Source organism: Emydura macquarii, unplaced genomic scaffold, assembly GCF_026122565.2.
Source record: "Emydura macquarii macquarii isolate MOO-44397 ecotype Brisbane River unplaced genomic scaffold, CSIRO-AGI_Emac_v2 contig_3470, whole genome shotgun sequence".
Lineage (NCBI taxonomy): Eukaryota > Metazoa > Chordata > Testudines > Chelidae > Emydura > Emydura macquarii.
The window spans coordinates 4,058,161-4,078,857 of record NW_027133607.1 but is presented as its reverse complement, the minus strand read 5'-3'; the positions used below and the strand labels follow the sequence as shown (position 1 = coordinate 4,078,857).

Here is a 20,697-nt window from a genome sequence, read left to right as displayed (position 1 = left end):
ACTGCTTATAAACCCGGAGCTGAACTATTAAACTGCAATGTGGGAAGTAGTATCAGAGCCAAATTCTTTTGCAAAATTCATCAGGAAAAGAAAAATCAACTCAGGCTTGGCAGTTCCATCATTTAAAGAAAAACCCAGTTTGTAAAGTGCATTGTGTGGCTTATTTAACTCATCAAAGCTGCATTTTAAAGAATTGAATTTGGACCTGATTAGTAGTCTATACCAGTGTTCCTCAAACTGCAGTCTGTGAATCACTTGCTGGTAATCTACAGAAAGCAGGTCATATGATGTTAGTCCCACCTAGTTACTAGTTTCTTCTACAGGCATCCATGCTCTTCCTTATAAATAAAAGCCTGGAGAAGCAACTGAAGTTAAGAAGGAAGGAGCTGCATGTGATTTAATTGCTGTAATTCCCTCAGGGGTGTTGTGCAGTAGTGAATAGGATCTTTATTGGGAGGGGTGGCAGTCTGCTAATCACACATTGGCTGCAGGAGAGAGGTAACCAATAGATTATGGCCTTACTTCTCTGCTACATCCAGTTAATAGTGGGTGAAACAAAGTGTACCTGTAGTTGGCAGGGGACAGAGCTATCAGGGAACCTGTTATTTTACTCCAATAGCCTGAGTTTTGCCCTGGCATTGGAGCAGTTTAGAGCAGTCTGGGGGCTGCTCTAAAATGCACCAGTTTGTTATTCCATGTGGACTATATATTCCGTGGGGACTACTTTGTGTCCTGCCAGTCCTCTTGCCCATCCTGATGCATCCCCAGCATTAGGGTCTGCAGGGAAGGAGTAATAGGAAGCAATTCTATGCTAGCTGGGAATTCTCCCATTCTAGAAAATATCAATGCAAATGTAGTGGAATAGATCAGAGCAACTAGTCTGATCTCTCTGCTAGGATGTGGTTCACTTGGTGAACAGGTTTAAACCTCTGGTCTGCAACATAGTCCAAGAGCATCTGATGTTTTGAGAAATCAAAATCAAAACAGCCAGAATAAAGTCTAAAAATAAAATAATGTTCTCAAGTGTCCACGATCATCCGGTCTTTTTTATGGAGTTTTGTTAGGTTTATTGTGATTATTATTTTATCTTTTATCACTGACGGTGCTTTTTCTAATTATGTTAACATGCAGCTTGCCAGAAGTTGCCTATCCTTGCACTATATATACGTCAGCCCCACATGAATGCATTATGCATAAAGCCTCTGTCAGCTGCTCCATAATGAACAAGGCATTTCATTTCAATCCATTCTTTTATGGCTGTATTGGATATATTCTTGCTTCACAGAAGACAATGCCTCTGATAGCTTGTTTGCAGTGATGAATCAGAAACTTCTTGGTTCCCAATTCCCTATTCAAAGACGGTTCACCTTCCACAGCAGGAGATGCAAAAATCATCACATAATAGTCGAATGTGATGTCTTGTAAGGTGTGTTGTAAGGAGCTACATGGGATCTAATCTTGTGTGCTCAATAGACCCCAGTTGTAATTTTTACAAGCTAGCCTCTGGTGTGCTGGAATCACTCTTAGTTATCCACGAAAGGAATGGGACAGAACAGAGAGAATTTCACTCAGCTATAAATAGTGCATAATCTAAGCTTCACTTTACTGGAAATCACATGGCCATATTGAAGGCAATGAGTTTACAATTGGCCTGGCAAACCTACTGTGATGTTATTGGTCCAGTTCTTCTCTCCTTTACATCTGGAGTAACTTGTCTTGCCAGAATCTGGGTGATTGTACGTGAGCCCAGAAATGACCCTTTTCTTGAGACAAGCCAGAGCAATCAGAATAACCCTGAGCTCAGCACCACAGATGTTGTGAGTGAGCCAGGTCAAGTCAGAATGCCCCTGAGTGGGAACCATCTGGCAGGTGGCAAAGACACGTGTGTGGGCTTGCCAGCATTCATTGTTTGAATTGTGCGGGCTCTATCTCGTAGACTTTATGAAGGTAAATCTCCCGTTGAGGCCAATGAGATGGGGCGACATGACAGAATTCAGATGCCAGAAGTGGTATAGAGGGGTGAGATGTCAATGGCAGTTTTGTCAGAGTCAGATTTCTGAGTTGGGCCCCTAAATACAATTGTAGCTACATAGCGTGGGCTACATTCAATGTACAGCTTGACCATCTTGGAGCTGCCCTCCAGGAACTCTGGGAGAGTCAGCCAGAATTCTTGGGGGTTCTGAGAAAACTACATCACCTTTCAGTGGGTTCCCTCTAGGGGCCCATCCAGCCATGGCCCAGCCCTCACCCCTCCCTTTTCCACCCGTTTTCAGATGGCTACTGCCCACTGGGGTTCAAGAAACAGAGGGGAAGTTCATTGCGGCTCTTCCCCTGCTCTCATCAGCACAGGGGCTGGTTACAATTGGGCCCTGTATGCTAGGTTACTGCAGTTATAAATGGCTAACTGGGGGAGATGGTTCATACCACTGAAGACAACTATCCTTAGGTGTGTAGACACAGCTGCTGACGGCTGAGGCAGTGTGAGCTGGAGCACAGGGCTCTCGTGTGAGAGTCAGGACACCTGGGTTCTATTCCTGGCTCTGCTCCTGACCTGCTGTATGACCTCGGGCAAGTCACTTCACCTCTGTCTCTGTTTCCTTTCCCACCCTCAGTCTGCTCTATCTACTTAGCCTGTAAGCTTCTTAGGACTCTGTAAGTACAGCAGGTAGCACAATGTGGCCTCAGTCTCAGATAGGGACTCGAGGCACAACTGCAACACAAATAATACTAACTGGAATAGGCAGCTGTGCTGAAATGCTGGCAAAAGTGTGCTGCTTGGCTTGAAAGATGATTAATAAACTCTCACAGTTCTTTCAGTTTGTAGATAAAAGGTTTTCTGTGCACTGGTGAAATTCTAAAATAAACAATGGTGCCCAGATGAAACTCCCCAGCTCGCATTAAGTGAAACCGCAGATAATAGATTATCTCTTGGAGACTGCGGCTCTGTTTTAGGATAGGAAAAAGGGTTTCTTTAAAAGACTGCTGATGCTGAATAAATGACACGGGGGACTTGACTGTGACCTCACGTCCGCCAGCGTCAAGCCGGTGTCATGCCGATGACTTCCACAAAGCTGCTCCCAAATTACACTGCTACAGTGGGAATCAGAATCTGATCCCAAGAGTGCGGTAGAAGGTGGACGAAATACAGTGTGGGGGGAAGCAAAGGCTTTAAAAGCCACCTGGCAAGCACCGATATCTATCACGAAAACACTAAACTCAGGGAACGGGATCTTGAAAGGCAAAGAAATGGATTTCAGGGTGATGTCAGGCGTGGTGATTGAGGGCTCCTGGGTTCTCTTCCTTCCTGCGAAACATTTGGCTTGCTGCTTAAATAGTCAAAGTCTCTCCATAGTACGATCTCTGTGTGCTTTCAATTGCACCCAACCAGATCAACAACCAGGCTACCCCAGTCAGCCACAAGGAGCAGATTCTGGTCTCTGTATACAGCACATCAGCTGATGCAACCGGGTGAAGGAGAAGAGGACAAGGAGGAGTGCAGGAATGGAGGGGCTTTAAGCCACCTTTGCATGTCCCTTTATCCCAGCCTGATACAAACTAGGGCAGCCTCAGGGCTAAATAAATGTTCCGCTGTCAACAATCCCCTCTAGGGACCCAAGGGCAACTGAGAACAGCCAAAGCACAATGACCAGTCCCCTGATAGCCCCTTGCTGCCCACGTCATGTGTCATACATAGCACAAGGTAACTCCTTATACTGGGGTATTTCCCAGGGACCATTTCTGCCCCCTTGATGGTAATATAAGGGAGAACAGGGCCCACTGACTTCAATGATTTACCCTGATATAAGTGAAACTCCCTATATATTTATATGAAGACACAGCTGTGATTCGCATATGTTTGAACTGTGTCTTATTTAGGGCTAGTCATGTCAACACCAACTAGTCAGCAAAGGCCCTGATTCAGGAAGCATGACAGCTAGTCCATCCCGATTTTGGAATGCCTGTAACCACACGCTTAAAGAGAGAATTCAATCAGTTATTCGGGATTTTCTACTGAGTTTCGTGAACTCGTAATCGTGGTATTTCTGTCGCCTGATTGGATGACTCACCGTAATAAGCTGCTTCTGCCTGAAATGAATTTCATTTAATCACATATCAAATTTCATTCCTTGATTCAGCCCTCTGTGATGCAAAGTCTGCGTTCCACAAAGATTTGCCCGATCAACATTTCATCCGTATGAACCTTCACAGACAGCAATAAAGGGTACCAACAAGCCAAACTGAAATCCAGTTTCTAATTAGGGGAACCATTTGCAAAGAGCTTTATATACTTTTCACCCAGCCCTACGAGTGATTAATCATTGTCTGTTTCCTCAAAGAAAATGATGCGACTACTGGGCTAAATTATGCTTTCAATAACAACCGTGCAAGCTCATTGACATCAGTGGGCTTGTGCAGGTAGGACTCGGAACAGCTTTGACCTACGTTCAGGGCAGGCCTACCTCAGGAGCAATGTAATCAGGGGTTCCACAGAAAGTGCTTGTCTTCGCATCTTCAAACATGTTCTCCTTACACATCCCAAAATCAGCGATTTTGATATGCCCGTCTTTGTCTAACAGGACGTTATCCAGCTTCAGATCTCTGCAAAAGAAGAGCAAAGTAAACATCGCCTTTGGAAATGTTAACCAGCAGCATAAGCTCATACGGGATATTACACAATGTATGCATGTATGTTCTTGCAACGGGAGAGTGTGAGGTTTGGGGGTTTGAGAACACAACAGGGGGGGACAAGGTCTCCATCCTGATCCCAGCAACATCTGTGACCAACTCAGGAAGTTAACACTGCCTGCTCCCATTTCCTCACCTGTCTCACGGGGCTATTAATAATTCCTGTACCTACCATGCCCTGGCAGGGTGTTGTGAAGATTAACGGGAGCAGCATGGAGCTGTACTTGCCTTCTGCGGAACTCCAAGAAGAACATGCCCCCCCCTCAGCCTCCTTTGGGCTGCTTCGAACCCCAGGGGATGTGAGCAAGATGCATACCTTGCACTCAGGAAAGCACAGGGGCTGTAGTTTTTACCTGGCTGCTAAGGCAAGGCAAAAGAAGGGGAAGGTTTTTTGCACCTTCTTTCTCATTTGACAGCCCTGCAGCACCCATGCTAAACAGTGGTACAAGCAGCTCTGCTCCTGTGGGCATGGGGGATGTTAGGAATTCAGGGAGATTGAGACAAAGGCCCAAACATACTTCCCTACAATCCCTGCCCGCAAAATTTAATTCTGGCGCTAGCCACAAGAGATATGTCTACACTGCAGTTGGGGGGGTGCATGTGTGCTGCAGCACATGGAGACACACCCGAGCTAGCTTTGATGTAGTGTGCTCAAAAAAAACCCCAACAGCAGTTGGGATGGCTTGGCAATGACTGGGGGCACCCCAGAACATAAGTAGAACATCCATCACCGTTTCCCTTCCAGGGCTGCACTATCTGAAGCTGAAGGATTTACATGAGTCCTTCACACGTCACTGCAAAACTCTCCTCTGAGGCTTCAGCCTCTGAAGGCTGCTGTGGGAATCAGGGAGCTGGGAGAGAAAAATGTGTCTGGGGGATATAAAAAGCAAGCAAGCCAATGAATCACGCCCATCAACACAGAACAAAGGGGAGCCCACACTGGAAGTACCCCTAAAAGGAGAAATGGAGTGATGGCTTTTTCTGGGTTAGTCTCCAGAGCTCCATGACCTAAACTCCATGTTACTACTGATAAAATAGCAATTAAGTCACAGGGGCCAATTTTCAACTGCAGTTTTCTGAAGAGCACGTTCATCTGCGCTCTCATGCTCAAACAGGCCCTTAAACATGCGAGTGCCCAGCTGGGCTACATTTTCGAAAGCGACTAAGCCACTTTACCTTGAAATATGTGTTAACTACTTATGCTAAACAATCTTTGCTCCACCTTGTATTTAGCTGTGACCCTCTGAGTACCTTTCCCAGAGCTGAAGAAGAGCTCTGTGTATGGAAAGCATGTCTCTCTCTCTCACCAACAGACACTGGTCCAATAAAAGACATTCCCTCACCCACCTCGTCTGTAATATCCTGGCACCAACACAGCTACAGCAACACTGCCTGCAATAGTGACTTGTGATTTTGGGTGCCCCATCTGCGGCACCTTCTAAGGAGCCTGACTTCCAAAGGGTGGGTGCTCAGCACCTTCTGAAAATCAGGCCCATATAATGTGTCTCAAATTGACCATCGCAAAAATTAAGGCAACCAAAACCACTGAGTTGCTTTTGAAAATGTAGACCACTTTATCTAGGGTGACCAGACGTCCCGATAAAGTTGGGACTGTCGCGATATTTAACCCATTGTCCCACGATCAGAATGCCATTTCTCCCGATATTCAGGTAAAAATTCAGTTCCTAGCTGTGGCGGGGGGACCCAGACATCCCAGCTGCTGCGGGAGACCCCACAGCTCTGAGCCCCCATGGCAGCTGGGAGCTCCGGGTCCCCCCGCTGCCCATGGAGGCAGGGAGCTGCAGATTACACCTCATGACAGCTGGAAGATCTGGGTCCCCCCTACGCTAGCAGTGGCTGGGAGCTCTGGGTGCCCCCGCCGTCCATGGAGACAGGGCGTGCCAGACCCTCCCCTTCCCCCTAGCAGCAGTGTGTGATCCGGATCCCATCCATGGAGACAGGGAGCTCCATGCCTTTGATGTTAGATGGGGTGTGTTCTGAGTTACTACAGAGAATTCTTTTCTGGTGTCTGGCTGGTGAGTCTTGCCCACATGCTCAGGGTTTAGCTGATCACCATATTTGGGGCTGTGAAGGAATTCCCCCCCAGGGCAGATTGGCAGAGGCTCTGGGGGTTTTTCACCTTCCTCTGTAGCATGGGGCACGGGGTCACTTGCTGATGGATTCTCTGTACCTTGAAGTCTTTATACCATGATTTGAGGACTTCAGTAACTCAGTCATAGATTAGGGGTCTCTTGCAGGAGTGGATGGATGGGTGAGGTTCTGTGACCTGCATTGTGCAGGAGGTCAGACTAGATGATCATAATGGTCCCTTCTGACCTTAAAGTCTATTATATAGGCACAAAAAGGATGTGGACAAGTTGGAGAGAGTCCAGCGGAGGGCAACAAAAATGATTAAGGAGCTGGAGCACAAGACTCATGAGGAGAGGCTGAAGGAACTAGGTTTGTTTAGTCTGCAAAAGAGAAGAATGAGGGGGGATTTGATAGCAGCCTTTAACTACCTGAAAGGGGGTTCCAGGGAGGATGGGGCTAGGCTGTTCTCAGTGGTGGCAGATGACAGAACAAGGAGCAACGGTCTCAAGTTGCAGTGGGGGAGGTCTAGGTTGGACATTAGGAAAAAGTTTTTCACTAAGAGGGTGGTGAAGCACTGGAATGGGTTACTTAGGGAGGTGGTGGAATCTCCATCTTTAGAGGTTTTTAAGCTGTGGCTTGACAAAACCCTCACTGGGATTATTTAGCTGAGGTTAGTCCTGCTTTGAGCAGGGGGTTGGACTAGATGACCTCCTGAGGTCCCTTCCAACTTTATGATTCTATGATTCTAAGAGGCATTCAGATGCCAGATAGCATCTTCTTAGCTTAATGTTAGCAATATTGATCTCATATTGAAGTAATCACTGTCATTGGTCAATAGAAATTATAAAAACTGCTCCCACACAAATACTAATAATGAATAAGAAGAGTTATGTGAGTCAAAGCTTTTATTTTAATGGGTAAGTTGTTTATAAACAAGTCATTCAATTCTAACTTCTGTTATCATGTTTACACTTCATGACTAATCTTGAAGTAAACTGATTTCGGTTTCAGTGAACATTGTTGCTTTTGAGAATTTTCTAATTTGCTTTCCATGAACTGCTTGCTTTCTCATTTTATAAGGCAATACTTTAACAACTCATTTTTAGCATAACACTGGAAGGTAAATTGTCCTATAAAGAACTAGGGCTTCACATACGTGCAGTCATTACTCTGAATGTCAGGTGTTGTCTCATTGGGAATGTGAGCCACAAGGCTAATTTTAATAGCTCTTTTCACTCCCCATCATTCCTGGGCCCTTTTATTTAGGAATTAAATGTAATCCCTATCTGAAGTGTGATTGTTATATAGGCACAAAAGTGGCAGCCTATCCCCATACCTTATCTAGTCATTTATACCTGTGCCAAGAGAAGACAAATCAGGATTTTACATTCATTTGATTACACAAGATGCAAAGAGCGGGGAATCAGGCCCTGGATATCCACTAGAGCTGGGCAAGAAGATTTCATTGAAACACTTCTCCATCCGAAAACACTGTTTACACAAAACTGATTTTTTTGTGAAATTGTATTGATTTTGATTCAATTTTGTTTAGGAAAAAAATGGGAAAAACGTTTAGAAAAAGTTGAAACCTCTCCTCTTGATAGTTTCTGAATGAAAAGTTTTGATTTTTCATTTTTCATTTGTCTTTATTTTATGTTAAAATGAATAAATGCAAATGGTCAAAAACAAAACAAAATGTTTCAAATTTATTGAAACAAAATGAAACAATGAAAAATGTCAAAAGTTTGGCTTTTTGTCCCAGTTTTGGACAATTCCCCCTAACCCCCCCAAAGCTCAAAATTTTTCACGAGACAGAAAATGTATTTTCCAACCAGCTCAAGTATTTACTGATTGTTGGCAGAGCTTAATTTGTATTAATGAAGCCCTTGTGTTGGGTCTGATCCTCATTTACCTGAAGGTCACTTTATGCTTCTCTAGTTATGTAAAGGGACCTTAAAATGGGTGTAAATATAAAGTCACTGTAAAGTGACCTTAGTGTAAATGAGAATCAGACCCATTAAATCTGTCAGTAAACAGGCTGGGCCTGCAGCACTTTGCACTGCTCTCAGAATGTGAAGTGGCCTTAAAAGAAGTGAAATTTGCATTTACATTCATTTTAAGGCCCTTTTACACTGCTAGAGTAGTGTAAAGTAGCCTTTGTGTAGTTGAGAATTACTCTCATAGTTTGTGCATTATTGCAAAACTGTCCATTGTGAATCCAGTTCTGTGTCCTTCTTGGCGTTTCCATCCCAGTATTTCCTCAAATTTGTCAGATCTTGGAAATTAAGAGGGATCCAAACATTCATAATAAAAATGCCATAAATTCAGATTAAAAATGAATAAATAACTTATTAATTCAACTACTTTTGAAAAATAATTCAGAAAACACCCAACTGCACCCTCAAAATTCTTATACATCTCCTAAGTAGAACTGCTGAAAACAAGAATTCCATTTTGCGGTTCCAGTGTGGAACAAAACCATGAGCTGTAGCAGGTTTTTTTTGTGTGTGTGAAAGCAAAACAAAAAACAAAACAGAGAGATCTCAATTGACCCCAATTAGCTAATACCCAAGTGATTAGGGCTCTCACCTAGGGTTGTAAGAGACCCAGGTTCAAGTCATTAGTCCCTGCCAGGAAGAGAAGGAGTTTCAAACTTGGTCTCCCACATCTCAGTCAGGTTACTGGCTATTTTGGGGTGGTTCTCTCTCATTTTGACCAGCAATTTCATCCTAGATCTCAGGAACTTTCCTGATAAAAGTTTTGTCAACATTTTGGTCTTGACAAATTGCATTTTCCAACAAAAACAAAGTTTTGTCAAAACGTCCTCAGTCACCCTAATCATGAGTACCCTTGACATGGCAGGCTGGGCTCTTTACTTGTTGACTTACTGTTGGTCGTGCTTCTTCAAGTGACATCTAAGATTATAATGTCACTACCATTGTGGAGGCAGAAATGTACAGAAAATGTAACATCATCAACAAAAATGATAGGGCTTCAAAATCTCTACATTAGCTAATGACAGTTGTACAGCCCTTTCCCCAGAAGTCAATGGCCTATATGAAGAGCTGATTGAAAGTTTGAAGACTTTCAAATTTTCAGTGTAAATTTTGTGCAGAAATTTTAAATGTTTTTCTCATGAACATCTTCTGTCTGGTTTTTGCTGGTCTCTCAACCAGCCTAAAGGATGGGAAAACTTTTTAAAAATTTGCATTTTGAGGAAACATTTCTGACCAGATCTATTCATTTCCTCATTTCTTCTGAATGAGTTTTCAGAATGGAGGGGTAACTCCCATTTTGCTCCCCAGAGGCAGGAGTGGATTATATGATAGCTCCAACACATCCCTATATTGAGGAAAACTGAGCTCAGTCCATAGTGAGCATTGTAGCATGCTTCTGAAAAACTTTTCAATATACCCTGCACTGTGCATATTATCCATGAAGGATGTGAAAACCCTACTGACACAGTAAAAAGAAAGCCAAATGGTATTTTTTCTTTTGATGCAAGTATGTAATTCCACTTAGCTATACTGGGAGTTATGGATGCAAATTAACGGGACACAATACCCCTTAATTTAAAAGGTGTGGCACTGGTGAACCAATAGGGTTAGGAAACTTTGCTTTAGTGAAGTTGCCATCTTTTGAGCTACTTTGGGTTATTAAAAGTCCCCTGCCATTTTCCCATCAGCTATGATCATTGTTAACATTGGTGACCTGATAAATTTCTATTGGGTAAGAATATTTTGCTTATCCTTTGCATTTCCTACTGGAACTGTTCTCTAGTACTGGAATGTTTTTTTTTCTTCTAATATAAGCTGCTGTCTTTCAGTCCAGAACTGGCTCCATTGTAGTGGCAGTGCAAAGTGATCCTTCCATATATAAACTCTTTGCATGCATTCCTAGCATACTCAACACTTCTGATGAAGTCAGTGGGAGTTCTGAGTGAACAAGCACTGGAGGGACTAGGTCCATGTTTTCTAATCATCTCGTTGGGATCTTTGTGTAAGGCACTATGTAAATGTCAATAACATCTCAAACTGGCTTTGGATACACAATGGACATTGACTTCAATGGGATAGGATGGGACCCTAAAAAGAGTGTGTAAGACTGACTCTTTTCTACACTCTCTCTCCCAGAATAAAATAGGTGAATGTGATGAAAAAGGAAGCAGTGTGTAAATTCAATATTAGTAAGAAAAACCAGGTACAACCTAGCAGGTACAATCAGTATGTGGAATAAAAAGGCTAACAGTGCTGCGTATTAGATACCAAAGTGTAAAACTACCTGTATATTATTCCCTTAGAATGAAGAAATTGTAGACCACAAATGATTTCAGCAGCATAGAACCTGAAAAATAAAGAACACGCATCAAAACTGATGTCTCCCAATGATAATGCTCCGTTTGGGGCCAGACCCATAGCTGATATAAATTGGCATCACTCCACTGAAGTGAAAGACAGATAGTATCTTCAAAAAGCAGCTAAGTGATTTTAGAACCCCAAGTCTCATTTTCAAACATGATCTGTGCACTTAAGAGCCCAACTGCCATTGACTTTCAATGAGGCTTAGGTGTCTGCGGGTCAGATTATTTAGACATCTAAAGATGCCGACAGGTTCCAAGTGGGATATTCAAAAGGGCCTAAGCAGGTTTGGTTCTAACTGCCATTGAAATCAATGAAAGTTGGCACTTAACCTGCGTAAGCACTTTTGAAAATCCCGTTAGGTGCCTAGTGTGCACCTTTGAAAATCTGCCTCTCAGGGCCTCGGTCACTTTTGAAAATGGGACTTAGGCTCCCAAACCACTTAGGCTCCACTGCTTTTGTACGCCACATCAATTTACACCAGCTGATGATCTGGCTCCGTGTATCTTTATGTAGCGTCCTTTTTATCAAGGTTCTTTAGACCCTTGTTTGCAGCACGTCTACATTAGGGTGAAACTTCACATCAGTACACTGAGCCAGTGAAAGGCCCATGCACCACTTAAATTCCATGTCAGCCCTCAGAATAGCACCCCTCTACCCAGAGGTGAATGTAACTCTAGGACCATATTTCCACTGGATTCTAGTGCATCCTCTCATCAGATTTTCAATGTCCTTGCCTTGGGGCACAGTCCTTAACATTCAATTTAAAAGAAAAAACCCAACAAATTACATTTTTATTTAAATTAGGCTCTGTTAAGCAGAAATGAATTTCTAAGGTGTTTCAATATTGACTTTTAAAATATCTTTTGTTGGCGTAAGGATTAAGAAAAAACTTTTATATTTTCAATTCCTCTGTTTTCATCATGGTTGAATACATTTTTAATCCCCCCTCCGCGTATTTACTTTTTATATAAAATTTACCTTTCTAAGGTTCGATTTCACCTCGCCACCCTGCTTTTTTGCAGCTCGGGGATGAAAACAAGAGACTCCCTTTTCTTTTCATAAAACACTGTTTTTGTCCAAAGTAGGTAGTTCCAGGATCTCTGCATAAAGGGGCATGTTGCTTACATAGCCATCCTAAAGCTAAAGAGCTTCAACTTCTGAGAATGGCCAAGGCTTCCTCTATGCAATTCTTTTGTACTCCTTTCTAAGGGTACATCTACGCTGCAGCTAGAGGTGTAATTCTCAGCACAGGGAGACACACACATGCTAACTTTGATGGAACTACAGCCTAAAAGTAGCAATGTAACTGCACCAGTTGGGGTGGGAAAGTCCCACCCAAGATATGTAATCAGGAGGTTAGCCTATGATGCTGCCTGCATGGTCATGGTGACACTGCTTTTTTAAGCTAGTGCATCTATATCCACCTGAGCTGGAAATCCCACCTCCAACTGTAGTGTAGACATATCCTAAGAGTTTGGAGAGAGTCTTCCCTGGCCTGCACAGCTGTCCAGGAGTCAAACTGGGGAATCCTGACTGTTATATTGCCCCTGCAGTGGGAGTTTACTCATTGACATCAGGGCGGAGCATGGCTCAGTGTCAGCTGCACACATGGACACAAGGCCAGATGATGTCCCCAGACATTTGGCCTTGAGTATCAGGGGCCTGATTGGCCGCTCATTTACTCCAGTTTTACACTGCGGTAACTCCACTATCTTCAGGGGTTTCACCCTTGATTTCCATCAGTGGCAGTGAGATCAGAACCAGGGCCCAGATCTGAAAAGCAAGGGGGAGCACAATCTGGGGTTGGGAGAAGGGAGGGAAGCTTTACCCCACTTTTGTACTCTCAACATTCTGACTGGGGCTAGCCAGCTCCCAGTGCAACTTAGGGCAGCCCAGAGGCTGCTCTAAATTTCAGCAGCCACCTATGGGCTGCTCCACAGCCCAGAGTGCTCCACCAATGGCACTGGCCTCCCCCAATTCTCCTCCTGCCCCACCATATGCCTTGCCAGAGACAGGGAAGGAAGGTGGCTTGTGGTAGCTTATGCCACCTGCACAGAGCCAAGGGAACCCCTTCTTTCTGGAGAAATCCCCCGTGGCTGTTCTGTGCCCTCCTGTGGCTGGAGGCACACAGAGCAAGGGGACAGAATCAGGGCCCTCCTGTGTTGTGAAAAGCACTCTATTGCCTTATAGTCTTCTTCTCTGTAGATTACCTGGCAATGTGGATCAGTGTAACCCTACCATCTTAGTCCTTTATTGAGTGATTCAGGCTTCGTACAAAAAGGCCCAGGTACCTACTTTGGCAGCCTGATTGGACTGGAGAAATCAGCTGAATGAAAGGCTAGGCATCACTGGAAGATCTTGAAATGGAAAGTACACTTTGTGCGATTGTTATGGTTGCACCTCAACTGCGGTTGGGGCCCCATGGTGCTAGGTGCTGTACATACACAGTGTAAGAGAAAGTCCCTGCCTTGAAGAGGTTACAAGTTACATAGACAAGGCAGACAAAGGGTGGGAGGGGAAACAGAGGCACAGCCTGAAATCAGTGGCTGAAGCCAGATGATGATAATAATATAAAGCCCTAATATAGTGATGTAGGCTCAGGATCATTTATCCCTATTTTACAGATGAGGAAACTGAGGCACAGAGAGGTGAAGTGGCTTGCCCAAGGTCACACGGAAGGCCTTTGGCAGAGCCAGAAATAAAACCCAGGTCTCCTGAGTCCCACTAGGTCACATTCCCCCCATAACACTAAGTGTGCGAGCTCTAAAGTAGAAAGCATTTTAAGCATCTTACGTTGCTCTGGCGATGTCAAACTTGTGACAGCTTTGGATATGAAACATTAGGTCTCCTCCATTGAGATATTCCATTACGAAAAAGAGGTTTTCCTAGAAAACGATAAAAGAGTAGACGTAAGTACTGCAAGGAAAACTACCATGAAGAAGGAGGGGAACAAAAAGAGGAAGGAACGAAGGGTACAATACAAAGTTGGATTTTTATTTCCCGGTATTTCATTTCCACTCTTTGTTCTTTGAGCCCCTACTTAGCTCCCATTGCCCTGATCTGTATAATTACTGTCCAAAAACCTAACAATAAACAATTCCTAACTCACACATAGCATTTTTCATCAGCAGATCTCAAAGTGCATTACAGAGGAGGTCAGGATCATTATCCCCCTTTCAGCCAAGGGGAAATTGAGGCAAGGGGTGTTGACATGACTTGCCCAAGGCCAGCCAGAAGAATGATTCAGCTCGAATAGAACCCAGGGCTCCCAAGTCTCAGTCTGCCTGCCATGGAGCCCAATCCTGTAGACACTTGCCCATATGAGCAACTTTATGTATGGGAGTAGTCCAATAGAGGGCTTGGTCCTGCAAGGTGCTGAGCACGCAGGCCCAGATACAGCAAAGCACTTAAGCATGTGCTTCATTTTAAGCAAGTGAATAGTTCTATTGATGGGGAAATACTTCAGCCATTATTGTGAAGGTTTACATTCATTATCATTAATAATAATAATTTTAGAACGCCCCAAATATGCGAACACTTCACCGAAATTTGAGAAAGACACGATTCCTACGTCCAAATCAGCTACAAACAAGTGTCCTCATACTGCAATTGGATCCACACAGAAAGACCCTTTTGCTAGTACAGAGCCCTATTCTATAAATGGGGCCTGCCTGGGTGCCAGGGTCTGCCTGCATCAATAGCAGGACTGGACGCCAACGTTTCAATTTCAGTTCTTTGTATATAGTCATTTCCACCACTCTTTTGACAATGCAATTACATTAGAGCCTCCTGAAAAATTAAATATCTGAGCAGGACTGACATGTCTACCACAACAGCAATTGATGCAATATTTAATTCAAACAATGTTATGTCTCCACCACTTCAAGGCATGCTAATAAAATTGAGAGTTTGACATTTATTGGGAGGGGCAAGATAGTCAAAAATAGGCACCCCTAAAGTTAGACTCCTAAGAACAGGGTCCCAACTAAAATCAGACTCCTAAAAGCAGAGTCCTGTATTAGGCACTGATCAAACACAGAGTAAGAGACACTCCTGACTGGAAGAACTTTCCACCTAGAAACAAATGCAGGAGGGGAAACACAGGCAAACTGACTTACCCAGCTCACTGACATGGTCAAGACTAGAACACAAGTTCCCTGTGTCCTAGCCCTGTGCCCAACCCTGCAGCCTTTTGATTAGGAGCTATTGAGTATTAAGAACTTCTGAAAATTAGGCAGGTGCCTATGTGTGAACCCCCCAGGGTGAGAGTTTTAAAAGCACCTAAGTGACATAGGAGCACAGGTCCTATTGAAAGTCAGTGGCGTTTGTGCTTCTAAGTTCCATAGATGCTTTTAAAAACAACCCCCAAAGAGTTTAGGTTTAATCTTCAATTTTTGATAAGCTCAGCTGTGTACAGAACTATGTGACCAGAGCTGTGTGGGAAGCAGAATTTACCTCCCACAGAAAATTGTCACACTTCCCAAAGAAAAATTGTTTCAAATCAGAATGAAAAGTTGGCTATGTGAAATTTTCTGCGGGAGGACGGTTTTTGGAAAAAAAACAAGTCCACCTCTCCAGTAGTCCACCTGGGAGCCCTGGTTCTGCAACACCCCAGCAGCCAAGATGCTGAGCGGCTGGGGAAGCAGATGAGCTGGCAGGAGATCCGCCTGGTTTCCATCAAAAGTTTTATCAAGATTGATAGGAAATATTCCAAAGGAATGTTTTTTCCAATCAGAAAATGCTGCTATGTCCACAGGAACCTATCTACATGAATGAACTAAAGAGTACACAGGGCTCTTCTGCTCTCAGTGGAAATATCACTTAATTCCTTTTCATATGTTCATCTCCCCACTAGAGTTTAGGAATATTTTCTCTCTCTCAGTTATTGCCCATAACAGTTTTGTTGGGGAAAATGCTCCTTTACTTTGGGTTTTGTTTTTTATATTTTTTAAAGGATGGAGATTTTTATTCAGGCGCTCAAATACATGCAACTATGGCAGCAATCCAAGAGCTGGTGAGGAAAAAAAAGGTGTTTATTCTTTTCAAATAACAGCTGTTCTGTGCTAATTTGTGTAATTTCTATAGCCAGATCCTTTCAATTACAGTCCTCTTATTTAACTGAAAATCTGGCTGGAAACCACACCTGTCATCTTTACAAGTGTGGGGCCAGATCCTGCACCTATGGAGTTGGTGAAACTTTTGCTGTTGATATGAATGGATGAAGCACTGGGCCCTATAATCTCAATCCTAAAGAGATGTATGTCAATGCTTAACTTCAGGCACATGAACAGTCATGATAGAATCAATGGGACTGCACAGGTGCTTAAAGGTAAGCATACGAATAAATGTTTGAAGGGTTGGGAGCATAGGCCTTGACTCAGCATCAAAAACATGCTCAATTATGAGCACACCCCTATTCAGACTTTCAAAAATGTGCTTTGTTTTAAACATGTTCATGGGGCTGAAGTGCTTTGCTGAGTCGAGGCCTTTGATAGCATTCTCTCTTCACCGGGACTAACCAAACCACCACCACCTAAGATCCTTAGGCATCGTCAGACCATCATGAGAACTGTACTTCTGAACTGAATCACTAAAGAGAAGGAGCCACATGTCACAGTCCTTCCTCAGGCAAAATTCCTACTGAAGTTCATGGGAGTTCTGCTAGAGGGAGGTCTGTCAAACCCCAAGAAGGGATATGACAACTGAATTTGGAGAGTCAAAACATCACAGATAGCATCATATTGAGCTCTCCATTCCCAGACTAGGATCCCCATTGCTTTCTCTGAGAAGTAACTGCTTTAGAATCAATGGCATATCATGGCCCATGGAGAGGAATTGTTTAGGATGGCCCAGGAGAATGTAGCTATGAGCAACAAGATGGGATCAAGCACATGAAAATATAGGCTGCTTATCAGAGAGAACTTCCTAAGCATGAGGGCTATTGATCTGTAGAACAGTTGATAAGGGAAGTGATGACAGCCCTATCATAGAATATTAGAGTTGGAAGGGACCTCAGGAGGTCATCTAGTCCAACCCCCTGCTCAAAGCAGGACTAACCTCAGCTAGATCATCCTATCACTCGAGCCTGTACAAATCCGAGTGGATGCCATGGTCTAGTGGTGTCAGAATACCACAGAGAATTATGCCAGGCTGGGTTTTTACCCTGGCTCTGACACAAACTTCCTCCGGACTCTTGGAAAAATCATTTGACCTCAACATCTGATTCTACAAGGCTCTGATAGACAGCCAGTGACATCAATTTCCACTGTGGTCATCAAGAGTTTAGGGTGCTGAGTATCTTTCAGGAGGCGAGTGGGATTGTAGCTTTTACGTACGCAGAACTGGAATGTTAATTACTGAGCTAGAACCCTGTTATGATGTTAGGCACAGTCTAAACAAGCGTGGTGCATAAACTGCACTGTGCCAGGAAGCACTGGGAGTCAGAATTTCTCCCCTGGTTCTTTCTTGGTCCTGAGGGGTAATGATTTTCTGCTGGCCTTTATCAGCAGTAAATTGCTCCTCCAACCCTGCCAGCTGAGCTTCTCTGGCCAGCCAGCATTGGGAAGTGGAGCCGTTTCCTTCCTCTCCTTGTTGACATGCTCCCGGGAGGGAGTCAGTTGATGAATAATTCTCCTGGCTCCTGTGTTCCTGGATCTGGATAGGATTGCAAGAGGGATTCTTCCTCCCTTTCTTGGGTACATATTTTGGGTCGGCATATAGGCCAATGTTTGGAGTGTCCTGTGACATGAAAAGTGCTATATACAGAGAGTAACTTTCAAAGTTGGACATTCCAAGGCTGTTCTCAGTGGCGGCAGATGATAGAACAAGGGTCAATGGCTTCGAGTTGCAGTGGGGGAGGTCTAGGTTGGGTAGTAGGGAAAAAAAATTCACTAGGAGGGTGGTGAAGCACTGGAATGGGTTACCTAGGGAGGTGGTGCAATCTCCATCCTTAGAGGTTTTTAAGGCCCATCTTGACAAAGCCCTGGCTGGGATGATTTAATTGAGGTTGGTCCTGTTTTGAGCAGGGGGCTGGACTAGATGACCTCCTGAGATCCCTTCCAACTCTAATATTCTAGGATTCTAGGATTCCCCTCCTGCTGGAGTCAATCTTACAATGGCCTTTCCCATTCTATGTACAGGGTAGATATAAATAGCCCAGTGCTGTAAGCACCCATTTTTAATGGTGCCTACTGAGTGTGCCATGTGTTACTAACATGGCACAGAGAATCATGCTGCATGGTGCTGTACAATACACAATTAAATACATGCTCTACCTTGAGGGACTGGTAACTGAAAAGACAAATACACATAAGGCAGTATGCCATGGGAAACAATCTTAAAATCACGTCACCCTTCCGAGGTGTGGAACACGCTGCTAAGGGCTTGACTGATTTCAGTGGGAGTTGAGTTACATGCTCAAACCCTTCAGGCTTTGAGAAACAGAATGTACACTCTGCCAAAGTGCATAGTATCATTTGGCATATTCTCCACCTTCTCAGGGTGTGCATGGAGTTAAATCAACATGCTCCTGCTTTTCATGCAACTGCTGTGAAAATGAATAGTTCCTATCAGTGGTGATAAAGGAGCCTTTATAAACAGCAAGTATGAAACAGGGCAGCATTTAAATTAATCTTTTGAAGGTATGTTCTAACTAATCCTGTGATCAGCTGGAATCACTCCAGAGCACTTTCCATGGAGTAGTGCACTGCAAACATATAAATATACAATGTCCGACCAGTTACTGAAAAGGAAAAAATATCTTCCCATGGCTTTAACGGTTACAAATATTTGATCCATTCATGTGGTAGGTTTGCATATCCCATAGACCTGCTGTTTGTTTCCATTGTTATCCTAGCAAATGCATTCTATTCTAGGGCCAAATCCTCTGCTGATGTAAATTAACATCACTCCACTGATGTCAATGCAACTAGGTGAATTTACACCAGTGGAGGATCTGGCTCTCCAAGCCCACCTATATCCGTATGTATAGGCCTGATACAAAAGATCTTGGGGTCTGAGCCTGCACATCCTTAGTCTCACTGACTTTAGTGGGTCTCCTTATGTGATGAATGACCTGTGCAGGATCCTGCCTCTGTCAATGTGTGGTTTTAGGAAGTGTAGAAGATACTATTTGCATTGGAAGCTTTTAGGGACAATCAAAGCCTAGCTGCTAAAGACAAAGTGACTGAGGATTTAATTTTGTTCTTCAGTGCTGAAGAATGTTTTCCCCTGTGTAATATCGACCTGTTCTCTAGAGATGGCAGCATTGCCTACAGCTGCCAGCCAATTCAATTCAGTGCTAATATCACATAATTGGCTTTCTATTTCTATTCTGATTCTCGCACTTGCAGGATCTTTTACTGTCTGTTAAAGAACCTGATTCGGGATGCTCTGCTTTGCAAGTCCATCTGCTTGATTTAAATCTGTAAATACATCTGGAAAGGTATACAAAGATGCAGGCGTAGATTACTATATTTCTACATACTAAAGGCTTCCTGGCATACTGAAACTTAACAAAGGTCAACAAAAGGTTTATTGCACCACTTAAGTCTTATTTAAGACTTCAAAACAGGGTTCTGTGTGTTGCTTAGGTGGACTAGTTAACCTACTCCTTCCTGTAAGGTGATAGAGCTGCGTCAGTTGTTGGTTTCAGGGCTGGGGTTTTTAAAAGAGACAAGATACCCCTGTTGTTGGTTTCAGGCCTCGATGAAAATTTTCAAAAATTCTTTTTGGATGAAAAATTGGGTTTTCGACTAAGCAAAAATGGCCTTTCGCTCAAAAATTGTCAAATTTTTTGTTGGTTGGAAAACCTGAAAATGGTCTAGTTTTCAGCCAAATGCTGAAAACAGAAAAGTTTTGGACCAAAAACATTATAGTTTTAGATTTTTGACAAAGTCAAAATTTTCTAGAGTGGAAACATTTTTTTTGACCAACTCTTAAAAAATTCCAATCTACAGATGAGATTTTTAGCTGGTATAAAAGGAGTTGATTTTCAGTAGAGCTAGGCAATAGATAGTTAATAGAGCTATGCAGAGTTTTCTACTCTGTCACTTTAATTACCCCTGACATCTGCTTTTCTCGCCTACCTGCTGTGCAGAAGGCAGAACTTTGCCCCCATCATGTACTAATACCATCTAAGTAATGTCTTTTCAATATAGACTTTATATTTTTGGTGTTACAATGATCTATTGTGAACTTGAACGTGGGGGACTATTGTGCTTTACAATGTCTTTGAAAGCTAGTCACTTGAATGGCCCCAGCCTAAATTTGTATGATGCTGATATAATAGCACAGTGACAAGCACAGAAAACCGAGCCACTGCTAGTAGTAGGGCTGAGTGAGAACAGGAATTTCCAACTCAAAGAAAATGCTGATAATTCAATATTTATTGTCCTGAATCGGGATGAAAAGTTATTACTGAAATTTTTCATGTACCAAAGTATTCTGAAAAATGTTGATTCAGAAATGACTAAGCATTTCTTTTCAACATTGAAAAAAACAATGAAATATTTCAGTGTGCCCAAATTGAAATTATTTATTTTGGTTTGTTGAACTGACC

The 20,697-nt window shown here is 43.2% G+C and overlaps 1 protein-coding gene across 4 annotated transcripts in view; it reads right to left on the bottom strand.

The window, feature by feature from the left end:
- Nucleotides 1-20,697, bottom strand: part of PRKCQ (protein kinase C theta) — an 83,619-nt gene that overhangs the window by 5,204 nt on the left and 57,718 nt on the right. For all 4 annotated transcript variants that reach the window (XM_067535030.1, XM_067535029.1, XM_067535031.1 and 1 more), the window contains 3 exons: nucleotides 13,932-14,023; nucleotides 11,059-11,121; nucleotides 4,461-4,599 (listed from right to left, as the gene is read on the bottom strand). In XM_067535030.1, coding sequence (XP_067391131.1) covers nucleotides 4,461-4,599; nucleotides 11,059-11,121; nucleotides 13,932-14,023 — 294 coding nt within the window. The remainder of the gene's footprint in view (nucleotides 1-4,460; nucleotides 4,600-11,058; nucleotides 11,122-13,931; nucleotides 14,024-20,697) is intronic.